This window comes from Oncorhynchus gorbuscha, linkage group LG22, assembly GCF_021184085.1.
Source record: "Oncorhynchus gorbuscha isolate QuinsamMale2020 ecotype Even-year linkage group LG22, OgorEven_v1.0, whole genome shotgun sequence".
Taxonomy (NCBI): domain Eukaryota; kingdom Metazoa; phylum Chordata; class Actinopteri; order Salmoniformes; family Salmonidae; genus Oncorhynchus; species Oncorhynchus gorbuscha.
In genome coordinates this window covers 3,334,683-3,358,288 of record NC_060194.1, presented here as the reverse complement: position 1 = coordinate 3,358,288, position 23,606 = coordinate 3,334,683, and the positions used below count along the sequence as shown (strand labels likewise).

Genomic DNA, 23,606 nt, shown 5'->3' with positions numbered 1-23,606 from the left:
ACTGCTTCTTCAACTAACTTGCAATAATAACAGCACCTTGATGATGACAATAACAACAACAACAACGAGTGTAATGACACTTGGCGACACTCTTTTCAATCTGCCACCACCTCCTGCAAAACCAACTGGATTTGAATTAGCAAAGCACAGGGGGTAAAAACAACTTCCCGAGCCCAGCAGAAAGCTCTGCACACTCCACTGCAAGGTGTGGGTGAGTGATTTAAGAGAAAGCGAGAGAAAGAGCGATAGGGAGAGAAGAGAGAGAAGTGTGTATGTGCGTGTGTTACAGAGAAGAAATATCATTCCAGCTCCCCCAGACCCTGTGAGGCTGTGGATTTGAGACTGATAATGACTCCTCGGCTAAAATGACCGCCATCTCATTCCCCCCACGCCATTCAGACAGTAACTGGGTAATAATGTTTGAGCTTCTGCTCAGTGGAGGGAACCACAGCCAATGAGAAAGTGTGAATTAGATTCAGTCACATAGGTCTGTGAGAGTGGGTGACCGTGTTACTTGGATGCAGTCAGACTATTAGTCTTGGTTGGTAGAACTTCACCTCAGTAGGTATTGGATCAATAGATAGGCATCAATCAAATCTAATTGATATTAAAGATATTTTTCAAGAGAGACCAGCTATGGTTCCTGTTTTCAACCCAATAGTGAAAAAGGAAGATGCCGTTGCTATTTGGAATGCACCTTGCATGTTGTTTGCCATATCCGACATCAATCTTAAAAAGACCTTGTCCCTTGCCGCCTCCTACACTACGTGACTAGACATAATGAGACCACCCCAGTCAGAGTCTGTGTGTGTCTGTGCGTGTGGCGGTGATCGCTGGTGGGCAAGACCATCCTCCTATATAGCCACCCACCAGCCTCCTCTGATGTGAAGTCTGTACAGCCTGGTAACACTAGTACTTACACTAGTACAGGGCGGACGGCGTTGTTCATGTTGCCGTAGGCGGCTCTTCCCAGCAGCTCTCTGAAGCAGCTCTCGGCCAGAGACGCTGGGTTTTCCTCACCATCCTGCCCTGTCTCCGAAGGCGTGCCGGGTGGGCCCACCCTGAGAGAAGGAGAGAGAGAATTGATCAAAATCGCTGTTTCCTTACCACAGATAAGTGCACTCGGACAGAATATATGTATTGGCTTGAAATAAAAATGCATAAGTACCAGTAACAGTAATACCATTATCTCAAAAGATATTGAATAAGAAAATGTAAACTTCTCAGCAGTTTTGGTCCAGCTGTTATGACGTTGCAGCGAGCTAGAGACAGCGAGAGGGGGGGGTGACTGGAGACAAATCAGTCCATCAGAGAAAACAGAGGAAATCAACGAGAGAGAGAGGATGCAGGTCTAGAGTAAGTCTCATCAGCAATAAATCTGTAAATAATCAGTCTATCAGAGAAAAGGTGTTCGTATGCGTGTCTGATGTGAAATGGCTAGCTAGTTAGCAGGTGAGCGCTAATAGCATTCAATCAACTTAAGAGTGTGTGTGTGTGCGCCCACGAGCGAGAGAGAGAGAGACAGACAAGTTAATCCGCGTCTTCGTGACTATTTACACGACTACACTATATTTAAAAAAGTATGTGGACACCCCTTCAAATTTGAGGATTCGGCTATTTCGGTCACACCCATTGCCGACAGGTGTATAAAATCGAGCACACAGCCATGCAATCTCCATAGACAAACATTGGCAGTAGAATGGACTTACTGAAGAGCTCAGTGACTTTCAATATGGCACCGTCATATGATGCCACCTTTCCAATAAGTCAGTTAGAAAAATGTCTGCCCTGCTAAAGCAGCCCCAGACAACTGTAAGGGCTGTTATTGTAAAGTGGAAACATCTAGGAGCAACAACGGCTCAGCCGCAAAGTGGTAGGCCACACACGCTCACAGAACAGGATCGCCGAGTGATGATCGGTTGAAACACTCACTACCGAATTCCAAACTGCTTCTGGAAGCAAACTCTGCACAAGAACTGTTCATCGGGAGCTTCATGAAATGGGTTTCCATGGCCGAGCAGGCGCACACAAAGCTAAGACCACCATGGGCAATGCCAAGCATCGGCGAGAGTGGTGGAAAATTCACTGCTATTGGACTCTGGAGTAGCAATGATATTGTAGACAATTCTGTGCTTCCAACTTTGTGGCAACAATTTGGGGAAGGCCCTTTCCTGTTTCAGCACGACAATGCCCCCGTGCACAAAGCGAGGTCCATACAGAAATGGTTTGTTAAGATCGGTGTGGAAGAACTTGACTGGCCTGCACAGAGTCCTGATCTCAACCCCATTGAACACCTTTGGGATAAATTAGAACGCAGACTGTGAGCCAGGCCTAATCGCCAAACATCAGTGCCCGACCTCACTTATGCTGGTGGATGAATGGATGTAGGTCCCCGCAGCAATGTTCCAACATCTAATGGAAAGCCTTCCCAGAAGAGTGGAGGCTGTTATAGCAGCAATGTTCCAACATCTAGTGGAAAGCCTTCCCAGAAGAGTGGAGGCTGTTATAGCAGCAATGTTCCAACATCTAGTGGAAAGCCTTCCCAGAAGAGTGGAGGCTGTTATAGCAGCAATGTTCCAACATATAGTGGAAAGCCTTCCCAGAAGAGTGGAGGCTGTTATAGCAGCAATGTTCCTACATCTAGTGGAAAGCCTTCCCAGAAGAGTGGAGGCTGTTATAGCAGCAATGTTCCAACATCTAGTGGAAAGCCTTCCCAGAAGAGTAGAGGCTGTTATAGCAGCAATGTTCCAACATCTAGTGGAAAGCCTTCCCAGAAGAGTGGAGGCTGTTATGGCAGCAAAGGGAGACCAAACCAATATTAATACCTATGATTTTGGAATGAGATGTTCGATAAGCAGGTTGTCCACACACTTTTGGTCATGTAGTGTATGACTGTGTCCAAAATGGCACCATATCTCCTATATAATGTACTACCTTTGAACAGAGCCCTATGGGTGCACTATATAAGAAATAGGGTGCAATTTGGGACTCCGTGGGATAATCTCAATTATAAACACATCCTCTGTTCTTGCCTCCTTCTCAAAACCAATTGGATGAGAAAGCCAACCTTCTCCTCCAATGGGGTTTGAGAAAGAGGTGAGGAGAGAGGATGCGAGGAGTATGCAATTGAGATTCTCCCTATGAGTTTCCCTATAGAGGGGGAGTTAGAAGTGGAAAAAAGATTGTCATATTTCTACGTGAAGCCTAATGAGTTTGTCTGTACTGAATAAACAGTGTGTCTGGTATGTCTGATATTGGCAAATTAACGAAATGCTAAATCATTTCCCCGCAATAAGCCCGGCCACAGATGGGCTGTGGGCATCTGTTTCTCGGGAGAGAAAAACAATTATTTGCAGCCCACACACAGTTCAATGGAAAATGTTACGCTTATTGATTTTTTCTAACCAAGCCTCAAAATTAGGGAAAATAATTGAGAAATAAAAAAAGCCGATAAATGTCTCAAATAGGTTTAAGGGTGATTGCTCAGAGAGAGACAAAGGGAGGGGGGCAGAAAGAGAGAGACAAAGGGAGGGGGCAGAAAGAGAGAGAAAAGGGGGGCAGAAAGAGAGAGACAAAGGGAGGGGGGCAGAAAGAGAGAGAAAAGGGGGGCAGAAAGAGAGAGACAAGGGGAGGGGGGCAGAAAGAGAGAGAAAAGGGGGGCAGAAAGAGAGAGACAAAGGGAGGGGGCAGAAAGAGAGAGAAAAGGGGGGCAGAAAGAGAGAGGAAAGGGGGGGGCAGAAAGAGAGAGACAAGGGAGGGGGGGCAGAAAGAGAGAGAAAAGGGGGGCAGAAAAGAGAAAAGAGACAAAGGGAGGGGGCAGAAAGAGAGGGAAAAGGGGGGGGGGGCAGAAAGAGAGGGAAAAGGGGGGGGGGCAGAAAGAGAGAGACAAGGGGGGCAGAAAGAGAGAGAAAAGGGGGGGCAGAAAGAGAGAGACAAAGGGAGGGGGCAGAAAGAGAGGGAAAAGGGGGGCAGAAAGAGAGGGAAAAGGGGGGCAGAAAGAGAGAGACAAGGGGGGCAGAAAGAGAGAGACAAGGGGGGGGCAGAAAGAGAGGGAAAAGGGGGGGCAGAAAGAGAGAGACAAGGGGGGCAGAAAGAGAGAGACAGGGGGGCAGAAAGAGAGAGACAAAGGGGGGGCAGAAAGAGAGAGACAAAGGGGGGCAGAAAGAGAGAAACAAAGGGGGGGCAGAAAGAGACAGTGGGGGGGGCAGAAAGAGAGAGAAAAAGGGAGGGGGTAGGGGCAGAAAGAGAGAGAAAAAGGGAGGGGGTAGGGGCAGAAGGAGAGAGACAAAGGGAGGGGGTAGGGGCAGAAAGAGAGAGACAAAGGGAGGGGTAGGGGCAGAAAGAGAGAGACAAAGCGAGGGGGCAGAAAGAGGGAGACAAAGCGAGGGGGCAGAATGAGGGAGACAAAGCGAGGGGGGCAGAAAGAGGGAGACAAAGCGAGGGGGGCATAGGGGCAGAAAGAGATACAAAGGGGGGCAGAAAGAGAGAGACAATGGGGGGCAGAAAGAGAGAGACAAAGGGAGGGGGATCGGGGCAGAAAGAGAGAGAGATGATGCACTTTGAACCACTGAGAAAATAATATCCGTCTTGCAGCCATGCGGCAGTCAAGGTGGTCCACAAGGTCGCTTACTTGATCCGTGGTGTGACACCATTTACAAAGAGGAAGCGATCGGCGCAACGGAAGGAATTAATTTGAGACAAAGTGCCATTCCCTCGCAGCCGACCATTAAACGGTAATCTGCAGTTCGAACAACAACAAAGCAGCTACTGTTCTGTTAAACAGCTGTGGGATGGGGCTGGAGAAATCAAATTCATAGACTGAGCAAAGACATCAAAGACCAACAATGGAGTAAAACAAGCTTATATTTTGGGTTCTTATGGGGTATGACAGTTGAACTAAGCTCATGAGAAATGTATAAATTACAGTTATATTTTCCAAGATTCAATGGGTATACAGTGGGGCAAAAGAGTATTTAGTCAGCCACCAATTGTGCCAGTTCTCCCACAAAAGATGAGAGGCCTGTAATTTTCATCATAGGTACACTTCAACTATACAGTGCCTTGCGAAAGTATTCGGCCCCCTTGAACTTTGCGACCTTTTGCCACATTTCAGGCTTCAAACATAAAGATATAAAACTGTATTTTTTTGTGAAGAATCAACAACAAGTGGGACACAATCATGAAGTGGAAAGATATTTATTGGATATTTCAAACTTTTTTAAGAAATCAAAAACTGAAAAATTGGGCGTGCTGCCCCAAGTGGTCGTTGTCATGTATTCATTATCTTTAACATTTTTGTAGTTTGCATGTTTCAGTAACGATTAACATGTTTAAACAGTCGTACATCTCTGCTTGATTTAGGTTTTGGTATATTTCGCATTTTTACACCTACAGTACTTTTTGAAAGTATTCAGACCCCTGAACCTTTTCCACATTTTGTTACATTACAGCCTTATGCTAAAATTGATTTAATAAAAAAAAAGCTCAATATACACACACAATACCCCATTATGATAAAGAGAACTGGTTTTAAACATTTGTAAATGTATTTAAAAAACACAAAAAACATCTTATAAACATAAGTAAGAACAGTTGAAGTCGGAAGTTTACATACACCTTAGCCAAATACATTTAAACTCAGTTTTTCACAATTCCTGACATTTTAATCCTCGTAAAATGTCCCGTTTTAGGTCAGTTAGAATCACCACTTAAAATTAAGAATGTGAAATGTCAGAATAATAGTAGAGATGGTGATTTATTTAAACTTTTATTTCTTTCATCACATTCCCAATGTGTCAGAAGTTTACGTACACTCAATTAGTATTTGGTAGCATTGCATTTCAATTGTTTAACTTGGGTCAAACGTTTCGGGTAGCCTTCCACAAGCTTCCTACAATCAGTTTGGTGAATTTTGGCCAATTCCTCCTGACAGAGCTGGTGTAACTGAGTCAGGCTTGTAGGCTTCTTTTGCTCACACACGCTTCTTCAGTTCTGCCCACAAATTTTCGATTGAGGTATTTGAGGTGGCTACTCCAATACCTGGACTTTGTTGTCCTTTGTTGTCCTTAAGCCATTTGCCACAATTTTGGAAGTATGCTTGGGCTCATTATTGTCCATTTGGAAGATCCATTTGCGACCAAGCTTTAAGTTCCTGACTGATGTCTTGAGATGTTGCTTCAATATATCCACATAATTTTCCATCTTCATGTTGACATCTATTTTGTGAAGTGCACCAGTCCCTCCTGCAGCAAAGCACCCCCACAACATGATGCTGCCACCCCCCTGCTTTATGGTTGAGATGGTGTTCTTCAGCTTGCAAGTCTCCCCCTTTTTCCTCCAACAGAACGATGGTCATTATGGCCAAACAGTTCAATTTCTGTTTCATCAGACCAGAGGATATTTCTCCAAAAAGTACAATCTTTGTCCCCATGTGCAGTTGCAAACCATAGTCTGGGTTTTTATGGCGGTTTTGGTGCCGTGGCTTCTTCCTTGCTGAGCGGCCATTCAGGTTATGTCGATATAGGACTAGTTTACTTTAGTACCTGTTTCATCCAGCATCTTCACAAGGACCTTTGCTGTTGTCCTGGGATTGATTTGTACTTTTCACACCAAAGTATGTTCATCTCTAGGAGACAGAATGCGTCTCCTTCCTGAGCGGTATGATGGCTGCGTGGTCCCATGGCATTTATACTTGCGTACTATTGTTTGTACAGATGAATGTGGTACCTTCAGGCATTTGGAAATGGATGAACCAGACTTGTGGAGGTCTGCAATTTTTTTTCTGAAGTCTTGGCTGATTTCTCTTGATTGTCCCATGATGTCAAGCAAAGAGGCACTGAGTTTGAAGGTAGGCCTTGAAATACACCCACAGTTACACCTCCAATTGACTCAAATGATGTCAATTAGCCTATCAGAATCTTCTAAAGCCATGACGTCATTTTCTGTAATTTTCCAAGCTGTTTAAAGGCACAGTCAACTTAGTGTATATGTAAACTTCTGACCCACTGGAATTTTCCACTGGAATTGTGATACAGTGAATTATAAGTTAAATAATCTGTCTGTCACAACAATTGTTGGAAAAATTACTTGTGTCAAGTAGATGTCCTAACAGTCTTGCCAAAACTATAATTTGTTAACAAGACATTTGTGGAGTGGTTGAAAAACGAGTTGTAATGACTCCAACCTAAGTGTATGTAAACTTCCGACTTCAACTGTATCTACAACCCAAAATCCATGTGTACGTGTGTGTTTAGTGCATTTTCTGTCACGTGTGTGTATGCCTGTGTCTATTGTAACGGTTTTGACTTGAGGTTATTATTTATAGGGGTGCCAGGTAGGTTGTGCCTACCAGAGAACACATTGGTTTCTCATTTTGGTTTGGGAGGGAATGAGTCCCATCTGGTCCATCAAGTCTACACCAATACAAAGGACTTATGTAAAAGTCAGGATGGAAATAAACTTTTCATAAACCCTTAAAACATTGGAAAGAACTTCAAAAACAACTATATTCTTTTGCTTGGGTTGTATTGGCAACATCAATGATTACACACACATATAATAATATCACAATGAGTTCTGGTTCCTCCAGAAATGTAGTACCTCAGGCCTAAAAGAGGCCCGGTAAAGGAGTTCAGGGTAGTGACCACGGTTTGTCCATTCATTCAGAGAGTATTAATCATACAAACAATATAAAGTGTCCTCCCCTACACCTAACTAGTCATCACGGTATACCTCACATCAAAACGGAGGTTGAGGTCCAATCCGCCAACAGTCCACGGACGGAGAGGTGTAGTCCACACGGACGGAGAGGTGTAGTCCACGGACGGAGAGGTGTAGTCCACGGACGGAGAGACGGAGAGAGTGTAGTCCACGGACGGAGAGGTGTAGTCCACGGACGGAGAGGTGTAGTCCACGGACGGAGAGGTGTCCACGGACGGAGAGGTGTAGTCCACGGACGGAGAGGTGTAGTCCACGGACGGAGAGGTGTAGTCCACGGACGGAGAGGTGTAGTCCACGGACGGAGAGGTGTAGTCCACGGACGGAGAGGTGTAGTCCACGGACGGAGAGGTGGTGTAGTCCACGGACGGAGAGGTGTAGTCCACGGACGGAGAGGTGTAGTCCACGGACGGAGAGGTGTAGTCCACGGACGGAGAGGTGTAGTCCAGGGACGGAGAGGTGTAGTCCACGGACGAGAGAACGGACGGAGAGTGTGTAGACCACGAAGAACGGAGAGAGGTGTAGTCCACCAGGGTCCACGGAGAGGTGTAGTCCACGGACGGAGAGGTGTAGTCCACGGACGGAGAGGTGTAGTCCACGGACGGAGAGGTGTAGTCCACGGACGGAGAGGTGTAGTCCACGGACGGAGAGGTGTAGTCCACGGACGGAGAGGTGTAGTCCACGGAGAGGTGTAGTCCACAGGACGGAGAGGTGTAGACCACGGACGGAGAGGTGTAGTCCACGGACGGAGAGGTGTAGACCACGGACGGAGAGGTGTAGTCCACGGACGGAGAGGTGTAGACCAGGGACGGAGAGGTGTAGACCACGAAGAACAGAGAGGTGTAGTCCAGGGACGGAGAGGTGTAGTCCACGAAGAACGAAGAACAGAGGTGTAGTCCAGGGACGGAGAGGTGTAGACCACGGACGGAGAGGTGTAGTCCGGACGAAGAACAGAGACGGGTGTAGTCCAGGGACGGAGACGGACGGGTGTAGTCCACGGACGGAGAGGTGTAGTCCACGGACGGAGAGGTGTAGTCCACGGACGGAGAGGTGTAGTCCACGGACGGAGAGGTGTAGTCCACGGACGGAGAGGTGTAGTCCACGGACGGAGAGGTGTAGACCACGAAGAACAGAGAGGTGTAGTCCACGGACAGAGAGGTGTAGTCCACGAAGAACAGAGAGGTGTAGTCCAGGGACGGAGAGGTGTAGACCACGGACGGAGAGGTGTAGTCCACGAAGAACAGAGAGGTGTAGTCCAGGGACGGAGAGGTGTAGTCCACGGACGGAGAGGTGTAGTCCACGGACGGAGAGGTGTAGTCCACGGACGGAGAGGTGTAGTCCACGGACGGAGAGGTGTAGTCCACGGACGGAGAGGTGTAGTCCACGGACGGAGAGGTGTAGTCCACGGACAGAGAGGTGTAGTCCACGGACAGAGAGGTGTAGTCCACGGACGGAGAGGTGTAGTCCACGGACGGAGAGGTGTAGTCCACGGACGGAGAGGTGTAGTCCACGGACGGAGAGGTGTAGTCCACGAACAGAGAGGTGTAGTCCACGAAGAACAGAGAGGTGTAGGCCACGAAGAACAGAGAGGTGTAGTCCAGGGACGGAGAGGTGTAGTCCACGAAGAACAGAGAGGTGTAGTCCAGGGACGGAGAGGTGTAGTCCACGAACAGAGAGGTGTAGTCCAGGGACGCAAAGAGTGGATCCGGTCATGGGTGAACTCTCTTAGGCTACAAAACACACGGTTTAGAGATGCTTCGGAACTGAGGGTTGAACACATCCTCATTCACGTCTCCATCACAACCCCACTTTTGCGCAGCTGATGCTGGCTATTTAATTGGGAATTAAAAGGGAAGTGCCCTATTGGAAGGAGCACTATTCAAATGGGAATTGGAGGAGAAGCGCCCTATTGGAAGGAGAAGCACTGAGACGGTTCAGAAAAATTCAGGGCCATCACACTTTGCATGTGTTGCTGCACAGTCCCCGCTGTTCCATTAAGTGTATTTCAATCTGTTTTTAAATGTATTTTTACTGCTTGCATGAGTTACTTGATGTGGAATAGAGAAATGCTTTATAAATGGACAGACTTCTCCCCATCTAAGATACTGTTGTGTCAACATGTTTTGACTATGACAGTTTACAATCCAGGGTTACTCCAAGCAGTTTAGTCACCTCAACAGGCTCAATTTCCATCTTATTTATTACAAGATTTAGTTGAGGTTCAGGGTTTAGTGAATGATTTGTCCCAAATACAAGGCTTTTAGTTTTTGAAATATTTAGGACTAACCTATTCATCGCCACTGTCGGGTTCACCTAGGGGTCATGATAGGGGCTGTATCAAATGTTTGATGTATTATAATAATTTATTATGCTTATGTTGCATTAATAGAAGGGGAGGGGTTTTAAGACCCCTCCCTCCTTACATTTATGGGGTCCTAGACTACAGATTAACAATATATACATATATATATATTATTAATTATAATGGTTTAATATTGTTCCACAGTCTTTTCTAATCTCTGCCTCTTATACAGAAACTGTCTGAGGAATGTGTGACTGAGACGGTACTCTGCAGGGGAGTGTAAGAGATAGACTAGTCAGACATGCCACTATAAATACATTTGGGGAGTTGACCATTACTGCTGAGCTTTTAGATAACACTAAAACTCTTGTTTATATAGCTGTGTAGGCATGGTTTTGGTCTCATGAGTAGAAGGTAATGACGTAGGCAGTGACATCACTAAGATATAGGACTGTAGGAATAATTAAACAACTCGGAACCTTTTCTATTTTGCAGGACTTACTCGGAAACATGCGTGCTATGTTCCTGCTGTCAACTTCTGTCTTCAAGGTTTTTGAATGATTTAATTAAAGATATTGTATGAATGCTAATTTCACCAATGATTGACAAAGAACAAGGAACGAACACCATCACCATCCATTCTGAAACTAAATGCAGCTCTTTGTTAAGTGTTGCAGTCATTTCAGTTGCTGTACTAGTTGACGTGTATAGTGTTGAGTCATCCGCATACATAGACACACTGGCTTCACTCAAAACAAGTGGCATGTCATTACTAAAGATTGAAAAAAGTAAGGGGCCTAGACAGCTGCCCTGGGGAATTCTACCTGGATTATATTGGAGAGGCTTCCATTAAAGAACACCCTCTGTGTATTCTGTTAGACAGGTAACTCTTTATCCACAATATAGCAAGGGGTGTAAAGCAATAACACATACACTTTCATAATTTGGTTAGATATACTTGGATGTGTAGTGTCAGTGTTTGTTGATGGCATATCATGCCTAAATTGCTAATCTTGCCATTGAGAAAATCATTAAAGTAGTTGGCAATATCAGATGAGTAATGTGATGCATGAGCTACCTGATTCAATGAATGTCATTTAAGGTGCTCCAAAGCTTTTTACTTTCACTATTTATGTCATTTATCTTTGTTTCATAGTGTAGTGTCATATTTTTATTTAGTTTAGTTACGTGATTTCTCAATTTGCAGTACGTTTGCCAATTGGTTGTGCAGCCAGACTTATTAGGCAGATGTTATGGACTGAGACGCAGCCCATGTAAATAAAAACTGATATCTGTAGCCCAAACTGAGATTTGTATTATGTTACTAAGATTGATGCTATGGTGCGTCAATAGACTTAAGGATTAAAGCGGAGCTTCTTTCCCCATTCCGGTCAAGTCAAAGTTTTTCCCTGAGTAAAACAATTAACAGAATCAAATGTCCTTGCCCAAACGCTTTCTACCAGGTATGTTTAGTTAGATCCCAAAAAGAACAAGCGATGCTGTTAAATTAAAAAGGCACAACATGGATTGCAACGTAATGTAATAAGAAACATTTTGAGTGTGTGCGTGCGCCTGTCTCCGTCTGTTCAGGCCAGATTTGATCCAACTAACATTGTTTAATCAGTCTTTCTTTACACAACTACATATATTTCCTGTGTACACATGAGTCACGGGATGTTTTTGTGCCCACAGAGGGTCAGGGCCCTGAGCATCCTTTCTAAAGGATGACACCACAATTTGCACCTGGTTAGGCATTAACATTCATACAAAGGGGAGTCTAGGCTTTTTCTCTCAAACCTGTTCTAGCTAGCAATCCTGATTTTACTAATCAGCTGCAAGAGCAGGGCTGGACCAACACCAAAAAGCTCTCCAGGAGGATTGGATACCTCCCTAGGTGCACATGGCAAAGATTGAGCAACCCCACTCTTCTGTGGCCTCTACTGCCCATCATTGTAATGATCCCTAACTATTGACACCCCTATATTCAGAATCCTCATTATCATCACCAGTCACATCATCCCATTCCTCAGAGGTCATTTCCAAGAAAGCAGCACCTTGGTTCATGTAGCAATGGGACAAAAAAGGTTAACCTTGTTGGTGATGAGGGTGAAGTCATTCTGATTGCATTGTCAATATCCTTTTTCAAGAAAAAGGTCTCCAAGACCCCTTGGTGAATGATGATGATCCAGTATAAGCTAACCCAACCCAAGCACATGCAGACTTGGTCGAGTCAATGGCAGTGATAAGTTGACAGCTGGGGCACAGTAGCTCAGATCGTATCAATGTCTCCTTGTGGAGCTAATTTCTTCATGGGCTTCATATCGCACACCGCCGTAGCTCAGAGTCTATATGACACTATCAGCTTTGCATTCAGGTCACACTCTGGCACCACAAAGACCATTAAAATGTGTCAGATATCCTTCACCCTATGCTGGCAGGGTTTTGGTAGGCCAAGCCTTCTTTGCAAAAAATGGAGTCTACCACAGACCGACCGAAAGATAGTCAACCAGACATTGGGCAAGCGGCGGTTTTCGAGAGTATTGCATAAATGTCAGTGGATGTGACATTAAACATTAAACGCGATGCCAGACCCGGCGTCCAATTTCAGCATACACAATAGCTTTGATGTGCTTCGCCTCTTTCAAATTACACCCCCCCCCCCCAGACCAACCCTGAGCTGACCCCATGAGGTACACACATCTCCCACCTTCGACTGAACCGGGAGTGGGGGGCTACATATTTCTCCCCTGATCTGGAGGACAGTTATCTTCCTAAGAGCAGACTTGACAGTTTAATAGCTCCGCCTTATGAGGGGCCAGGGAGGGAAGAAAGTCACCAGGGAGTATGGGGAATTATTATGGCCCATGGTGGCTTGAGAAATGCATCGTTACATTCCTTTGTTGTTGAATTATTTTACAGAGTTGCCTAAGCAATGGGTACATTTCCTTTCCTCCTTCCTTCCTCTGTACATATGTTCCTTCCCTCTTAAGTACAAACCTACACACACACACACTTATATACATACATATACATAAATATACATAAATATATATATACACATATACATAAATATATATATATACACATATACATAAATATATATACATATACATATACATAAATATATATACACACACACACACACACACACACACACACACACACACACACACACACACACACACACACACACACACACACACACACACACACACACACACACACACACACACACACACACACACACACACACACACACACACACACACACACACACACACACATCCCTTCAGAAAGCATTCACACCCTTTTACTTTTTCCATATGTTGTTGTGTTACAGCCTGAATTGAAAATTAATTACATTGAAATGTGTGTCACTGGCCTGCACACAATACCTCAATGTCAAAGTGGAATCCTTTTTCTATCATTTTTTACAAATGGATTAAAAATGAAGCTGAAATGGCTTCAGCCAATAAGTATTCAACCCCTTGGGTATGCTTGTGAGATATGCTCGTAAGGACTAAGGAATTCTTGGGGGGGATAAAAAGAAACTGAATAGAGCTAAGCACAGGCAAAATTCTATAGGAAAACCTACTTCAGTCTGCATTCCAACCGACACTGGACAAATTCACCTTTCAGCAGGACAATAACCTAAAACACGAGGCCAAATCTATGCTGGAGTTGCTTCCCCAGGGTTCTACTAAGCTATGTGGAATTATTTTAGAAAGACCCACCAAGGATCATTTCGCTATTTGATTTAGAATTGTAATGGTAAAAAATAGATACTCAAATTATTTGGTATATTACCCCAAACAAAAGCATTGAATAACAGATTCACTACATGGAACAACAGATCTACAGGGAACATCTACAGGGAGATTGTTCTGACAAGTCCAATATATCAGAGATAAACAACATGACCAAAAGTATGTGGACACCTGCTCGTCAAACATCTCATTCCAAAATCATGGGCATTAATATGGAATTGGTCCCCCTTTGCTGCTATAACAGCCTCCACTCTTCTGGGAAGGCTTTCCACTAGATGTTGGGACTTGCTTACATTCAGCCACAAGAGCATTAGTGAGTTTGGGCACTGATGTTGGGAGATTTGGCCTGGCTTGCAGTCGGCGTTCTAATTCATCCCAAAGGTGTTCGATGGGGTTGAGGTCAGGGCTCTCTGCAGGCCAGTCAAGTTATTCCACACCAATCTCGACAAACCATTTGTCTCGACATCACTTTGCACGATGACATTGTCATGCTGAAACGGGAAAGGACCTTCCTCAAACTGTTGGAAGCACAGAATCATAAAGAATGTCATTGTATGCTGCAGCATTAAGACTTCCCTTCACTGGAACAAAGGGGCAAAGCCCGAACCATGAAAAACAGCTCACCCACCAAACTTTACAGTTGGCAAAATGCATTGAGACAGGTAGTGTTTTCCTGGTATCCACCAAACCCAGATTAGTTTGTCGAACTGCCAGATGGTGAAGCGTAATTCATCACTCCAGAGAACGCGTTTCCACTGTTCCAGAGTCCAATGGCGGTGCGATTTACACCTCATTGGATTGAGCATGGTGATCTTAGGCTTGTGTGCGGCTGCTCGGCCAATGAAACCCATTTTATGAAGCTCCCGATGAACAGTTCTTGTGCCGACATTGCATCAAGAGGCAGTTTGGTACGAGTTAGTGAGCGTTGGAACCGAGGACAAGCACTTCGGCCCTCGGCGGTCCCGTCCTGTGAAGTGATGTGGCCTACCACTTTGTGGCTGAGTTGTTGCTTCTAGATGTTCTCACATCACAATAACAGCACTTACAGTTTACCAGGGCAGCTCTAGCAGGGCAGACATTTTACAAACTTGTTGGAAAGGTGGCATCCTATGACGGTGCCACGTTGAAAGTCACTGACCTCTTAAGGCCATTCTACTGCCAATGGTTGTCTATGGAAACTGCATGGGTGTGTGCTTGATTTTATACACCTTTCAGCAACGGGCGTGGCTGAAATAGCCAAATGCACTAACTTGAACGGGACTCTACATACTTTTGTATACATTGTGTATATAAGAAAGATCATGAAACAGATTTTTCTGGACATGTATTTAACCATTTGTTTTTTACACTAAACAGTCTCCATATACAGCACCAGTCAAACGTTTGGACACACGTACTCATTCCAGGGTTTTTCTTTTTCTAGTGAAGACATCAACACTATGAAATAACACATATGTAATCATGAAGTAACCAAAAAAGGGTTAAACAATCAAAGTAGCCACCCTTTGCCGTAACGACAGTTCTGCAAACTCTGAATTCTCTCAACCAGCTTCAAAAGGTAGTCACCTGGAATGCATTTCAATTAACAGGTGTCCCTTGTTAAAAGTTATTTAGTGAAATGTCTTTCCTTAATGCATTTGAGCCAATCAGTTGTGTTGTGACAAGGTAGGGGTGGTATACAGAAGAAAGCCCTATTTGGTAAAAAGACCAAGTCCATATTATGTCGAGAACAGTTAAAATAAGCAAAGAGAAACGATAGCCCATCATTATGTTAAGACATGAGTGTCAGTCAATACGGAACATTTGAAGAACTTTAAAAGTTCCTTCAATTCCAGTCGCAAAAACCATCAAGCGCTATGATGAAACTGGCTCTCATGGGGATCGCCACAGGAAAGGAACACCCAGAGTTACCTCTGCTGCAGAGGAAAAGTTCATTAGAGTTAACTGCACCTCAGATTGCAGTCCAAATAAATGATTCACAGAGTTCAAGTAACAGACACATCAACATCCACTGTTCAGAGGAGACTGTGTGAATCAGGCCTTCATGGTCGAATTGCTGCAGAGAAACCACTCCTAAAGGACACCAATAAGAAGAAGACTTGAATGGGCTTATAAACACGAGCAATGGACAATAGACCGGTGGAAATATGTCCTTTGGTCTGATGATTCCAAATTTTAGATTTTTGGTTCCAACTGCTGTGTCTTTGTGAGACGCAGAGTAGATGAACAGATTATCTCTGCATGAGTGGTTCCCACCGTGAAGCATGGAGGAGGTAGTGTGATGGTCCTTTGCTGGAGACAATTCCTGTGATTTATTTAGAATTCAAGGCACACTTAACCAGCATGGCTACCATAGCATTCTGCAGCGATACACCATCCCATTTGGTTTGCACTTAGTGGGACTATCATTCATTTTTCAACAGGGAAATGACCCAGAACACAACTCCAGCTGGTGTAAGGGCTATTTGACCAAGAAGGAGTGTGATGCAGCATCAGATGGACCTGGCCTCCACAATCATCCGACCTCAACTCAGTTGAGATGGTTTGGAATGAGTTGGACTGCAGAGTGAAGGGACGCAGCCAATAAGTGCTCAGCATATGTGGGAAATCCTTCAAGACTGTTGGAAAATCAGAAGTTGGCAGATCGGCTGTACAGACTACAGACGAGCCCAAAACCGAGAACACCATTGTGTTTGTGAGAGTCTCATCTTTCCATAATAGTTTGAAAGGCCAAACCGTTTGGTCCCTACAGACGGTTTTCGAGATGTCTCATGGTCTGACAAACACCGCTCTAGCTCTGTCACCATTCACCGCAGATGCGGAAGTTCTACATCGGCGGATATGGTGGATTGAGATGCATCAAAGGCAAAAAAACATATCTATAACATATCTATACTGCAATTTTTAATGGGATTTTTTTATTATACTAATTTGATTTCCGTTTTCAGATCCGTTTTGCCTTTGAGATCACAGCGAATAAAATTACATGACAGGGGGCACCTGATCCTACTGAGTCCCCCATGGGGATGAAAACGTTCATTACCCTGGTTCTAAGATAATATGAGTGAGATGTCTTCAATTACATTTACTAACTCTCCCTTACAGAGTATGTAATACCTACATGTTTCAAGCAGACCAGCATAGTCCCTGTGTCCAAGAACGCCAAGGTAACCTGTCTAAATGACTATCGCCTGAACACCTGCAACTGGATCCTGACCGGATTCCCACAGGTGATGAGGGTGGGCAACAACACATGCATTCTTAAGTCTCCTTCTGTACTCTCTGTTCAACCACGACTGTGTGGCTGCGCACGACTACAACACCCTCATTAAGTTTGATACGACGAGACAGTGGTAGGTCTGATCACCAATGGCGGTGAGACAGCCTATAGGGAGGAGGTCAGAGACCTGGCAGTGTGGTGCCGGGACAACAAGCTCTCACTAAACGTCACCAATACAGAGTAGCGGATCGTTCACTACTGGAAACGGGGGGCCGAGCACGCTCCCATTCACATCGAGTGAGCTAAAGTGGAGCGGGTCAAGAGCTTAAAGTTCCACAGGTGTCCACATCACTATGGATCTATCATTTTCTAAACACCCCAATACAGTCGTAAAGAGGGCCTGACAAAGCCTATTTCCATTCAGGTGGATGAAAATATTTGGCATGGGCCCTCAGATTCTCAAAAATATCTACAGCTGAACCATTGAGAGCATCTTGACTGGCTTCATTACCGCTTGGTATGGTAACTGCTTAGCATTCAATCGCAAAACGCTACAGAGGGTAGTACATATGGCTCAGTACATCCTTAGGGCTGAGCACCCCACAATCCAGGACCTCTATACCAGGTGGTGTCAGCGGAAGGCCCTAAAAATTGACCTAGACTCAAGATAGTTATCTCTGCTACCGCACAGCAAGCAGTACCAATGCACCAAGTCTGGAACCAAGGACCGTTAACAGCTTCTACCCCGAAGACGTAAGACTGCTAAATATTTTGTTGAATAGTTAACTAAATAGCAATGACCCTTTTCGCACTATTTCATTTTACTCAACACATATGCTGCTGTTGTTTACTCTGTCACTTTATTCATAGTTATATGTACATATCTACCGGTTGTATATAGTCAAGTTATTGTTACTCATTGTGTGTCTATTACTACATGTTTTACTTTTCTATTATTTCTCCATTTTCTTTCTCTCTGCATTGTTAGGAAGGGCCTATCAGTAAGCATTTCACTGTTAGTCCACACCTGTCGTTTACGAAGCATGTGGCGACTACATTTGATTAGAGTTCTTTCAAATACATGTTTTGAAGTATCGCAATGGGATATGGCCAACTCCAATATCGCAGACATGTTCTCCGAAGCCATAAAAAGCATCCCTCGGAGGCTCCGACACAGGGGACAGTAGGCGTCAACGAAGGTGCAGTGACATCCTTTTGGTAGAACGACAAATGTAGCCCAACATGCCACATGGCATATCCCTTGTAAAGCGAAGCATTTGAACAGTGCCCAAGAGTCCTCAGGCCCTTCGGGGGCTGTAAACAGTTGCTATTACAAGCCAATATAATAGCCTCCACTATCCAATGGGATAGTCGTTGACGAGAGAGGAGCCTAACCTTGCAGGGGGCGCTGAAGAAATGTAGAGTTGGTCGCTCTTGCGTAAGGCTCTCATTCTGTCCAAGTAAATGTGCAACGTGAGTCCTGGACAAACGGTGAAGAGGCTCTTATTCCATGTTAGTGAATGGCGGTGGGTGGAAAGCCACAAGCTCCAAGGGATTATAATTATAATTATCACTGACCATAGGCATAAAGGAAGGTTTAAATGTTAACTTGGATAACCTCAGTGCAAACTGTAGGCACAAATGGTAGACTGGCAGTGTGTGAAGCTCATTCACTCTGCAGGCATAAGGGCAATCAGCAAAGGGGTTTTGAAGGAGAGATATTTCATCTCCACACCTTCCAGCAGCTTAAAAGGCTGCTGTGAAATAGGCTCAAGCAAAATAGAAAGGCTGAAAAAAAGGCTCAAGCAAAATAGATCCCAAGACGGGGCTAAAGGCTTGGAGACTGGACGTAAGCGACGTGATCCCTACTGTGGTTTTGTCAAAGCCACTTCTCAAAAACATGCCACTTGTTTCCAAACAAACAGTGAAAAAGGGGCTTTGGCACTCTGAATAGTCTCAATGAGTGGTAAGCCTGTCTCATTCATATTCATCCTCTCACAGGCTTGTCCCAGAGGGCCATGGTTTCTGGGTGAGGGTGGGACATCTCTTTGTTCATTTGGGTCAGAAGTTCCCTGCGTAACAGTAGCTGCCAGGGCTTGTCAAAGTAAGAGAGTGATCTTCGCTAACCAGAGCTTTACTGGCCATCCTGGGACTACTAAGATGAGGGATAAGCCTCAGGCATAGAGTGGAAAAAAGCGTAGAGCAGCACCCTTGGCCAAAGGGTGTGCCAGTGCGTCTACCTCCAGTAGTACTGCTAGCGCAAAGAACAGCGGGCAGTTTCTCTCTTTGTGCGATGCATAGAGATCAATGGTGTTCAACCATATCTCTGCAAGATCTGGTTCACCACTTGGGGATGGAAGTCTCCAATCCCCGTATAGGGGATTCCCTCTGGACAAGTCCGCTACTATATTCAGTACGCCCAGGACATGAGTCGCGCATAGTGAGAGTAGGTGTGTTCCGCTCCACAGAATAATCCACCCTTGGGGTTGATGTATGCCACCAGTCGTATTGTCTGTCCTGATCAGGATGTGATCAGTCCTGAAGGGCTGGAAATATTTCAATGAACACTGTCAGAAGTTTGAGGTAGTTTACATGAGAGGCAGAGCTGTCGGGACCAGAAACAAAGATCGAGGGGCTCTTCCAGTGGCAGACAGCCGAGAGAAGGTTACCGTTAACTTTTTGATTGAGGTGATATTGTGTACACAGACGTTGGCATCTACCCAACGCTGGAAGTCTCTCATTCCCAGTAGACACAGTGGTACTGAGATGGAGGATGCCATCAACCTCAAGACTCAAAGATACGTTCTGAGCATAACAGGAGCGCCCCCTGCGGAACTGTCGATAGTGTAGCCCGATAAAATAGATCCAGCTTGACGCTTAGGTATTCTATTCTCTATGTGGGCACCAAACAGCTCTTTTTCCTGTTGATCTTGAACCCTAACTCGGTGAGGTGGGTTAAGAGGGAAGTCTCGTACTGCTTTGGTGGAGACTCTAATTTTTATTTTATTTAACTAGGCAAGTCAGTTGAGAACAAATTCTTATTTACAATGAACGGCCTACCCAGGCCAAACCCTAATCCGTACGATGCTGGGCCAATTGTGTGCCTCCCTATGGGACTCCCAATCACAGTTGGTTGTGATACAGCCCAGGATCGAACAAGGTTCTGTAGTGACTCCTCTAGCACGGAGAAGCACTCTAGCACTGAGTGCCTTAGACCGCTGCGCCACTCGGGAGTTCTTAATCCCCTGATTCTCCGGGGCACTACAGCCTCCTCCACACACTTGTTGAACATGCGGGGAGCTAGTGCTAGGCCGAAGGGGACACCAAGGTATTCATAGGCTGTTCCCTGAATGGAAAAATTGAGAAACCTCCTGTGTGCTGGTATTACGTAAAAATAAGAGCCCTGTAGGTCGATTGAAGTGAACCAGTCGCCTTGACGAGAAGAGCGAGACCGCACGTTGACCATAGGTTCGGGCTGGTCAAGTAAGTAAGCACATGGACCTTTTCAATATGGCTGTTGATATGGCTGCTAGCTAGCTAAAGTACATGTCTAAACACCACTTCGCCAGATTATTACATGACCCTTCCAGTTAGCCAGATGTGTCTGGGGGTGATTACGGCAATCTATTGAACATGTCTAGACAATAGTGTCCCATCCACTTAGCTAGATGTGGCTGGGGGGTGGTTATAGCATTTCCTTCACACGACTCATAAATTTAGACAAGTGTGTTGGGCAAGTGTCATCTAATAATTATACAATATCTTTTATCTTATTTTTATCTGGACACTTTATTGTTGATATAGCTCCTATGCAAGTAACCGTTTCACTGTACCATTTACACCTTCTGTAGCCTGTGTGTGTGACAAATAAACTTAGATATGTTTTATTGTTTATCAGTGAAGAACAACATGACCTGCACCAAAGTCAGATTAGGATAAAGGCCAAGGACGAGATAGTGTATTTTTACCTGGAGTTTTTCCTTATTGTAGGCTACTACTTTTAGTCTTGAAATCTTTGGTAGTTTACTAAACTACTCACTCTGTCTAGCACATAGCCTCACATGTGAGTCCTTAAAGAGATGGGTGGGGCTAAGGCTTAAGAGGTTGGGAACAATGCTGAATGGGTGTAGACAAAGAACAGCTCTCCAGTAGGTGTACCAAAACATTCAAGGGACATTTTCTCAAAAGTGGGGTCACAAGTTTATCAGTTTCCAAGCTAAATTACTTTCCCAATGTTCCTCAACTGCAGCGTATGATATACAATTTTCTAGGTCTCTACTTTTATACAATGTAAAAAACACCATTTCAAATTTTGCTACATAAGACCGAATCGAGGCAGTTGGTCACAAATATAGTAGACAGAGTAGAAAATGCAGAAAAGTAGAAAATGAATTGTACTTCAACACAAAGCGACAAGAGCAGAGGTCCTACGTTCAGCAGCGTTAACCTTGCAGTTCGCTTGAGAACATTTAAGCAGGATCAAGTCGTGCTGAGGGGAGATTCTGGAGCGTAGTAAACTTCGCAAGGAAGGGAGCGAGAATAACCAGTGGGCGGGTGAGTGGCACCTTATAAAACGGGAGGGGCTCACCTCATTCACCAGTCAACATCTGTTTCTGACAGATGTTGTGTGATTGGTTCTTCCTAGTAGTGATCCGCCTACCGCGCATCCCATTGTGTTCCATAAAAAATAGTATTTGAATGAACCTCTTTACTTCTGATCTTCTCTGCAGGTAAACTACACGATTCAAAAAGTATGCTAGCACGAATAACCTGTGCACACACAAAGATGGGTGTATCATGACTGCTCACGTTTATCTTGACCACATTGTGCAATGCAACAAATTCAAGAGAAAAGGGTGCAACCAATTTCCTTGGTTATACTGTAGTCACAGAAAAGCCATGCACTTTGTGAATATCATGTGATTGACAGGCGACGAGCTAAAAAGGTGCTGTAGAATGTGCTGTTTACCCCTCCCCACCTAGCCCCAAGTGTCTTTACCTTCATAAGGCGGTAAACAATGTGGCAAAACAATATTATTAAGAGACAAACACTGTTGTGGTAGGTGTCTCAAAACTGGAATTCCTCAGCATGCCCCAGTGCTTGTGTGCTGTTCTAAGATGTATAAGCTCCATGTATAAGGACAGAAAAAAAAGTCTGGCACCAAAAATAGCTTTGTTCACATGGAAACGACCTGGAGGGAAGAAGATCAGAAAGAGAGAGGAGAAGGAGAGACTAGAGACAAGAGGAGAGAGAAAGGGAGCAAGAGAGAGATGTCTGTATTTTGCACCGGGGGATAAGAGGAGAGGAGGGTAAAGCTTTATCTCCACAAACCTGTCCTGTCTCATCAAGCCTAGCCGCCGCGTGACAAAGGTGTCTAAATCTTAATCTCCAGCATGGGCAAGAGCCTGGCTCAACGGCTACCTCCGGCTCCTCTCCTAACGGTTTCACTGTATGAAATATCATCAAGCTATTCTCCCTTCTCCAGAAGAACTATGTCAATTCCCCGTCGTCACTCATCCTCCTCGGGCTAATGGAAAATCTCAGGAGAGGGCCTTGGTCCCAAAGGGCAAACTATTCCCTATATAGTGTACTTCTTTTGCCCAGGGCACATAGGCCCCCATAGGGCCCTGGTCAAAAGCAGTGCACAATATATGGAATAGGTTGCCATTTGGGACTCAAACTGAGACTGCGCGAGGCGTCTGAGGAGTTTGTAGTACACAATATTACCCATGCTACAGGCTCTGGCTGGGCCAGTCAAGAACATTCAGAGACTTGTCCCGAAGCCATTCCTGCGCTGGTTTGGCTATGTGCTTAAGGTCATTGTCCTGTTGGAAGTTGAACCTTCGCCCCCAAAATGAGGTCCTGAGCGCTCTGGAGCAGGTTTTCATCAAGGATCTCTGCACTTTGCTCCGTTCATCTTTCCCACGATCGTGACTAGTTTCCCAGTCCTTGCCGTTGAAAAACATCCCCACAGAATGATGCTGCCACCACCATGCTTCACCGTAGGGATGGTGCCAGGTTTCCTCCAGACGTGACACATGGCATTCAGGCCAAAGAGTTCTTGGTTTCATCAGACCAGAGAATCTTGTTTCTTACGGTTTGAGTCCTTTAGGGGCCCTTTGGCAAACTCCAAGTGGACTGTCATGTGCCTTTAGCTGAGGAGTGGCTTCAGTCTGCCAACTACTATAAAGGCCTGATAGGTGGAGTGCTGCAGAGATGGTTGTCATTCTGGAAGGATTTTCCATCTCCAAAGAGGAACTCTGTCAGAGTGACCATCGGGTTCTTCGTCACATCCCTGACCAAGGCCCTTCTCCCCCAATTGCGCAGTAGGAAGAGTCGTGGTGGTTCCAAACATCTTCCATTTAAGAATGGAGGCCACCTTGTTCTTGGGGACCTTCAATGCTGCAGACATTTTTTGGTACCCTTCCCCAGATCTGTGCCTTGAAATAATCCTGTCTCGGAGCTCTACGGACAATTCCCCGTGGCTCGGTTTTTCCTCTGACATGCGCCGTCAACACTGGGGGACCTTATGTCGACAGGTGTGTGCCTTTCCAAATCAAGTCCAATCAATTGAATTTACTACAGGTGGACTCCAATCAA

General features: G+C 45.1%; 1 protein-coding gene across 3 annotated transcripts in view; it reads right to left on the bottom strand.

The window, feature by feature from the left end:
- Positions 1-23,606, bottom strand: part of efr3a (EFR3 homolog A (S. cerevisiae)) — a 250,798-nt gene that overhangs the window by 118,125 nt on the left and 109,067 nt on the right. For all 3 annotated transcript variants that reach the window (XM_046320769.1, XM_046320771.1, XM_046320770.1), the window contains exon 8: positions 921-1,061. In XM_046320769.1, coding sequence (XP_046176725.1) covers positions 921-1,061 — 141 coding nt within the window. The remainder of the gene's footprint in view (positions 1-920; positions 1,062-23,606) is intronic.